Source organism: Psammomys obesus, unplaced genomic scaffold (genome assembly GCF_907164565.1).
Source record: "Psammomys obesus unplaced genomic scaffold, mPsaObe1.curated_primary_1811, whole genome shotgun sequence".
NCBI lineage: Eukaryota > Metazoa > Chordata > Mammalia > Rodentia > Muridae > Psammomys > Psammomys obesus.
In genome coordinates this window covers 25,002,842-25,010,795 of record NW_026596046.1, presented here as the reverse complement: position 1 = coordinate 25,010,795, position 7,954 = coordinate 25,002,842, and the positions used below count along the sequence as shown (strand labels likewise).

The following is a 7,954-nucleotide window of genomic DNA, read 5'->3' as shown; positions in this document are numbered from 1 at the left end:
TGTCTCTGTGTGCTATCCTTTGGATTGCCACTTTCATTGATACGTTAATAAGAAAGAGACCTAGGGAGAACAAAGGTGATATGGTGGACAGAAGGGAGACTAGAAGTAAGAGGAAAGCATCCTTAAGGGCCGCTCACATACCACAAGAGTGGTGGCACAATGGAAAACTAAGGGTACCCCTCTGGCAGTCAGCAGCCATATACTGTCAATAGCTGAGGAAGCAGTATTAAGCTACATTGTACTGTTCTGGAAGGTAATTTTTGTTTTCAATTTAAAAGTCAGTTTTGGTTTTATTCTTGAGTTGTTCAAAAGTTTAAGTTTTTACCTGGCGTTATGTATACATAGTCTCATTAACAGGTTGCTTTAAAAGAACTTCTAAGCTAAGACTGGGAGACCTAAATAAGTATTGCGGTTTAAGTGATGGGCAAAGCTAGTTTCCTTTAATGTGCCCAGGCCTTTTCTGTTTAGAGCAAAGGCAAACACTAGCTCACTGGGCATGTCATTAACATCCTGGTACGGACTAGGCTGTTAGGCCCTCCCTGTCTGAGGGCAGGTTTTGACAGGAAAAAGGAAGGCTACTCTGGGATTGACGGGGGGAGGGGGAAAATGACCTTTAGGCAAAAACCTTGCCCAACCGTTCAGTAGCTGTCTGTCTGCGAACAAGAGTAGGACTCTCCAATCCTCCTGTCCTCAGGGGAAATCCACAGCAGCCTCACCCTTTTCATCCTCGTGGCCTGCATGAAAGGTTAGTTCAGACGTTGATGTTCTGTGGGAGACTACCAAGGCTTTAGCATTAAATATTTAAATAGTGAAGTCACCAGGCAGTCTTGGAGAAGACCCCCAGCTGTGGACTCCTTGGAGTGATTTAGGGGCGCAGGCAGGCACCACCCGCTAGGCGGTGGCTCCACCAGCTGGTGCCCTGCTGCCCCAGTAAGGACCAGGCCAGGGATTTCACCAGTCCCGTCTCCGGGAAGCTGCAGAGCCCTTAATCCCCTGCTGTGCTCTGGCCCCAGCTCACTAGTGCTTGGACTGCAGGTACTCCTGCCTCTGGCTTACAAACTGCTGTTCTCCAGAAGCCCTAGAGGTGGGGAGGAGCTCGGTCACCACCGTTTAAGGAGCAGAGAATGTGCATGGGTGAGGAGCTCAGAAACTGGACGTCGACTTCCCAAACCTGCCCGGGAGCTCCCTGCGCACCCGGTGTGCCGAAGGGCTGGTGGGGACCGCCCTTGCTGGAGCACCTCTGCAGACACAGGCAGTCCAGAATCCTAGAGTTTGGTGTGCACTGTCGAGAGCCGGAGGGTGCGTGCGTCCCTGGCAGGACCGGGGGCAGGGACCTCTTCGAGGCGGAGACCCGCTGATGGCGAGAGGCTGCAGAGCCCCACCTGCGCCAAGCCGCGGGGTCCGAGGACTCCCGAATGGCAGGCTGAGGCTGGAGGCGGGCGGCGAGAGGAAGGGGCGGCGACCGCGGGCGGGCGGCCCGGCTCGAGGCCGGGGGCGGGGCGGGAGGGCCCGGGAGCCGAGGGAGGAGGGGGCGGGGGCGGGCCCGGCGCTGCGGGAGCCGCGGGCGAGCTCGCACTCGGCCGCGCCGCGGAGCAGGCATGGGAGCCGCGCGCCGTCTCCGGGCGCCCACACCTGTCTGAGCGACGCCCCGGCCGCAGCCCCGACCGGCTGCTCCACGCGGGTGAGTGCAGTGCGGGCACCTGGCGTCTCCGGCTGGTTACCGGGGAGCTGCGCGTGGGCCGAGGCGGGACAAAGGGCCGGGTGCGCGTGGGGTGTGGTGGCTGCGGGCTGCAGAGCCTCCCCGGGATACGCGCCGCTCTGGGGCGTTTGGATCCACGCAGTGTCACTCTTAAAGTGGATGGGAGGCCGTCTGGGATGCAGGGTGCTGGTAAGAAGGAGTCAAGCGGCGTCTGGGAAGTTGTTCTGGGACTCGACGGACACACACACCGCCGCCACCGCCACCTCCTCCTCCTCTACCTCTTGCTTTCCTTGAGTTTTGCACATGCAGTATCTGATTCCATCACGCTCTGAGCATTAATTTTTAACCTGACACGTGATTATGAACACACCTTAACAAGCAAGAAAAAGTCAGCAAACACAGCTTGGGAGCAGGCTCTGATCTGGATGATGACTTCGCGCAGCTCGCTAATCCTAAAAAAAAAAAAAAATTACTGTGTGAACTATCAACAGTTGTTGGAAACAAATATTTCTTCAGCCTGTAGTCATTTATCATTAATCGTTAACTTTGAAATAAAAGATTTTTCCTCCCCTAGAACTTTTAGGAGGGGAAGTCTTGTTTAGCTGGAGCAACAGCACCCCTCCCCCTCCCACCTCCCTCAAAGCGTCTCTTGAGAAAAGCCTCTGATAAAAATCCTGTTTGTCTTATTGCTCATTGGGTGACACGCATGAGAATTCAGAAACAGACGTGGCTGGTGGAAAGCTTCAGTATCCCAGTCAGAATAGGAACTGCTTCTCCCACCTCTTGAAACTGAACTTGAGGGTCCTAGCAAACTCCCTAGGGAGAGGTAGGCCACTTTAGAATCGCCTCATGAGGCCCTGGGGGAAGAGTTGAATTTATAGTTGAAGTTAGCTGTGGCCAAAAATCCCTATTGCAAATTAGTATCAGGATATTGTTAGACATTGTTTCAAGAGTATACTTGGGCAGGCAGGAGAGCATTTAAAAGAACTATTAACTGTCTTTCTAGGAGTCTCTTAGGAGTGCAAGCCTGTGAATCCCAGCACTTGGAAAGCTGAGGAAGGGGGTGAACTTGAGGTTAGCCCGGGTTACACAATAAGCATTTGGTGTTTTAGGGTGTCTTAGGGCTGGATTGGAGGTAGGATGAAGGGGCTGAAAATATTCCACAGAAGACACCACATTCATTTCCTTCTGAGCGCTTGTGCCCATATGTACACCGTGTACTAATGAATAAATCCTTCACCTGTATTTTTCCTTTATTATAAGCTGTCAGTAGGGAACTTGTCATGCTGTCTCTGAACTGGAAGGGGAGCAGTTTTCCAAGGTAATTATTATGGATCTCATTTCTGCCTCACTGACAACTATTCAGGTAGACAGTGAATGTAGGTGTGTTTTCCTGCCTGTAGCATAAGTGCCAAAGTGTCCATTAGTGTGTCTGAGAACATTGTTGGCCCAGGTCTGCAGTGTTTAATGGTCTCAGGTTCACCCGAGCACCCTTCCCATGGATGCTCTAGGAGCAAGTGCGCCAGGCATTATTCATGCCTAATTCCAGATGACTCCAGGGAATTTGTTTCTCATGCTCTCACCACTGACAACATTATGCACTGTGTTCCGATCTGCTGCGAAGTTGTCTTGGGATCACTAGGGTGGTTCATTTTGCCTAAAACCTGAGAGAGAAGAAGTTAAACTCTGGGTGACCGTGACTGTGTTTGAATTGCTGGGCTTCTTAAGTCCCCTCCAGTTTCCCCGACAAGACCATCATTCTTAAGCTATCATGTGATCAGGTCTGTTTGCCTTAATGGGTTATGTGACTCTGGAAAATGAGAGCAAGCCTGGTTTCAGTGTATCCGCAGAGCTTTGTTCATTTTTAGGCATTTGCTTTGGGAATTAGCAGAGCCTCATTGCTCAGGCTCTCTGGCTACAAGATCTCACGGAGGACCCTTTGTCATCCTTCCAAATGGTGTCTAGCATGGGCACCTTCATGTATTTTCTTACCTTTTATCGTGGCCACAGGAAGTCATACTTTGTATAATAGGGAATGGATGTCTAAAACATTAGGTGTTCCCTTATAGCAGTTTTTTGCTTACAGGGGTTAAATTAGTCTCTCAAACACTGCTCCCCTAGAGGAGAACTGAATTGTTGCAGTGTTGAAGATTGCCATGTGGAGAAACAGAAAAGGCAACCCCAGTCCATCAGTCCCTAGAAAGATTATTGTCATTGGTATGTCTGATAATGTGCAAAGTCCCTCTGCCATAAAAGTATTGTTGGGCTTATGATATATAGTTATAAAACATAAATGTTTTGAGACACTAGAGAGATAGTGGCTAGTACTGCAACCTAAGTAGGGAGTATGCAGTCCTCTCATGAGTCTGAGGATAGCCAGAACTGGAAAAGAAATGCAATTTCTGTGTTTCTAAGCATGGTGAAAAAATAACTGTTCACCTTGCTTTTCTGTTCTGCTTCGCCATTAGGTGAAGTGTAACACATGAAACACTTAGCTGGAAAGGGAAGAAGATAATTTATGTGTATGAGGAATCTGCATCCTGTAAAGGTTCATTTCTAGAAAGGGAATGTAATAGACCTAACATATTTTTCTCCAGATTTAGAAGATGAGGTTTGGAAATCTTCATTCCTTTAAAAGATGTGGGTTTTCCAAACAGCTCTACGAGAACAAGACAGTCTACTTTTAATCATTAGACAATTTAAAATTAAGTAGTACATGTGTCACGTTTCCAGCTATGGGACTGGGACTGAGTATGTTCCATCTGTTTACATCCCTGAATGCCTATGCATAGACCACCTTAAATAAGATGACAAAGCAAATGACTTTGGATTCTTGTTACTTTAATAAGCAGATGTCACTTTAAGTCCACATGAAGACTTTACATCCAGCTTAACGTCTCAGTTGCTCACCAAATATTCCGAACCAATTTGGAGAAAATGACCCGCACTCATTTCTTGAAGTATGTATCATTTTCTATGTTTGGATTAACTTTCACAGGCAGACAGGAACCTCAAGGAAAATGCGGAATGAAGATTGTCTGTGTGAGGTCGTATCACTTCAGTGACTACAGTTCAACAACACTGGGAACCTCTAAGCCTTTTTTCAAGTTAACAGAATAGTGCTTCCACAGAACCAAACTTTGATCTTATATAAAGAAGGCTGTGCTCTTCCCCTAAGTGGAGAGCAGTCTTTTCCACAGATGGCCGACTTCTCCCTGAGTCCCAGCTACATGATCAGAACTTAAGTTTAGGAATTTGAGTTGGTAATAGCTTATCATTTAGTAGACCCTCAGCATTCTTTCATTTGTAAGTGATCTCCAAAGTTCTTGGCACGTAGTCCTCTACCATTTTGCCAAGGAGCAAACTTGACCCTATCAGGACGAGAGCCAAACTGACTGACTACCCAGCACCCACAACCCAGGGAAAACTGGGTACCCTTCCACGCAGTACCGCTCACTTGACTGGTTTCTAAAGATGTTAGTTCTTTTTGAAACACCGACTAAGGGGGGATGTCATGTTGGCACTTGTGAAGTAGGGTGTACTTTGGGACATTAGAAAGTATTCTTTAAATAAATAGGGACTTGCTGTATAAACAAGGCACTTGGAAAGAGGGCTTAATTTGCTTGAGAGGCAAATTCATTAGAGCAAAGTTCCTAGTCTGATTTTTTAAAAAAATGTTTTTGCAGTAATTTCACAGTTTTTCTGCCATTTGCAATAAATCATTTCATTTTTAGGTAAATGGATAAAGCTATGGGCAATCAGCAGTACAATTTTGGTACAGTTGATAAGCCAGACTCTACTTATCTATTGTGTTTTAGATTTTGGAATTCAAAGTTTCATGTTCTGGTGTTAGCATATCTTAACTTTCATGCTCTTCTTGTCCACTGAAATTATTATATGTTTGTTTGTTTGTTTGTTTGTTTGTTTTGCCAGACAGGGTTTCTCTGTATAGCCATGGCTGTCCTGGACTCATTTTGTAGACCAGGCTTGCCTTGAACTCACAGGGATTGGCTTTCCTCTGCCTCCCAGAGTTCTGGGATTAAAGGCATGCGCTACCACGCCCAGCTATTTGTATTTTAGGACATGTGTAGCATAGTGATGTCTCATCTCCTACTCTCCCCTACACAGTCATAATTTAAAAAGAGAGACACTTGACAGCTTGGCTGTCTGGATTCTGTTTCTCCTTAAGATAATATGAAATAAAACTTGGTGCATCTGGCTTAGAAGAATTAACGTTCTCCACGTTAGTCAAGGGAAGGAGGGGGTAGTTGTATTGTAGTCTAAGAGGGAGACACCTGGTTTCCTTAGTAGATCACATTTGACAGAGATTCTGGTGTGACTGGAGTGGCCAGTCAAGGCAGGTATCCACAGAGCAAAGGCTCTTCAAACCCCGCTGAGCTCAAGAGCTGGATCCTCAGCCAGTAAGGGGGGTAGTCAGACAGACACCATATCCCACAGATCTCCCAAAGTGTTATCGCCACATTGTAGAGTGAACACTGTTAGCATCAGAACACCTTCCCTGGTCACTTTGAAGCACTAGTCCTGACATTATTTTCCCCAACAAGCACAGGCTGATACGCATGTGCACCTATCCATGATTCAAGGATATACTCCATGATTCAAGGATGTTAAGGAAACAGCTACATGTATTTCCTCCCCGCAAGTACCTAAGTGTTCCCAAAGTAATGGAATAAGATAAGATTTCTATTTAGAAAGATGGAGAGAAGTAGAATTTTAAGGAGTTAAGAAATCCTAATGAAATAGATTTTTTTTTTTTAAAGGATCTCATTTCTTCATTTCTCCATTCCTGTTATCTCTGGCAGAAATAGAATTCAAGGGACTGAGGCAAAGGAGATAGCAGAGGAGGTGGAACATACATTTGGATGTGTGTGGATATTAGGAATGTGGCTTGGCCTGCTCAGATAGGCTAGGACAGAACAATAGAGATTCCAGCCTTAAGTAAAGCAAGCACAGAGCACCCAGAAGGTGCCAGAATGTCTGTACCTTACAAGAGGAAGAGAGTGAAAATAAGGAAATCACTGTTTTCCTCTTGTTCCTGCTTTGTTCCCGTAGCTGGCCTCTTGAGAAATACCCCCTCCCATCCCATTCTGGGATGCCTGATTGTGAATGAATTATCCTACCCGCCGAGTCAGCTGAACCAGAAGATTTGGAGCCAGTCAGAGCCCACTGATGCTTGAGCAATGATGAAAGCACTACCAGCCCTCTTTGTTATTGCCTTTCTCCAGGGATGATTGATCAAGGTTTTAAATACATCTTTCAGGATAAAACTGTATTCTTGTGTTTAGTATATACAATGCTCTGTGAGGGGTTCTTACCCGCTGCCTCTCCCATCTTCTCTGTCCACCCCTATGAGCTGAATATAATTCCTGAATTATACACAGTTGCCTACCTCCCTGCTCTTTCGTGTTGTTCCTTCTAAGTGTCCCCCTCTCTGTCTCTTAATTTACTAACGCCATTTTACCTTCCCAGCTCCCTCCAGTGGCACCTCTCACTGCTCTTCTCACTGCATCTGACTTTGTACCCTTTGTCTAAGCCACGACATCATCTGTGCATATCTGTCACTGGAAGTCACTATGTACCGTTCAGGAAACATAGTTCCTGAACCAAAACAGTAATTTATTCTTCCAGCAACGCAAGTGCTCACCCAGTGACTTTCAAATGCTAACAGGGGTCCAAGGTGAAGGCATTAGACAAGCTGAAACCATAGAACACACACCCAAATAAATAATCAACAGGAATACTCATAAAGTTATTAGGTACAGTGTTAGACTTCATATCTCTTACAGTGATCCCTTTATTTTGCAGCATAATTCAAATGTCTACAATTATTTATTTGTACGCAAGTATAAAGATGGTGATTCACAGGCCAACAGCTGTTTCCGCCATGCCCAAGAATATGGAACTTCAGTGCATCGGGGTGAAATGCACCCATGTTCCCAAGGACTGGATAAATGGCAATGCCTAACATATTATTTTCCAATTTCAAAGCAAAAAAAAATTGTAAAATTTTCATGCCATCTTCCAAACGCATGCATCATGTAGGAAAAATAAGATTCCTAGCATGACTCCACCCCTCCCAGACGCCTTTGCTGCCCAGTAAAGTGTGTTTTAGATTTACTATCTAAATGAGCATGTTGCCCAGAAAGTTATGTAAGAACTTACTGTAATAGGGATGAGAAATAAGAAGGAAGAAGAAGAAGAAGAAGAAGAAGAAGAAGAAGAAGAAGAAGAAGA

General features: G+C 46.0%; 1 protein-coding gene across 2 annotated transcripts in view; it reads left to right on the top strand.

The window, feature by feature from the left end:
• Positions 1-634: 634 nt before the first annotated feature.
• Positions 635-7,954, top strand: part of Prss23 (serine protease 23) — a 9,570-nt gene continuing 2,250 nt past the window's right edge. Inside the window, exon 1 of one of the 2 annotated variants that reach the window (XM_055623595.1) lies at positions 635-745. In XM_055623595.1, coding sequence (XP_055479570.1) covers positions 739-745 — 7 coding nt within the window. In that variant the 5' untranslated portion in view covers positions 635-738. Of the gene's footprint in view, positions 746-1,549; positions 1,682-7,954 lie in introns of those variants that run through there. The other variant, XM_055623596.1, reaches the window with a different exon arrangement.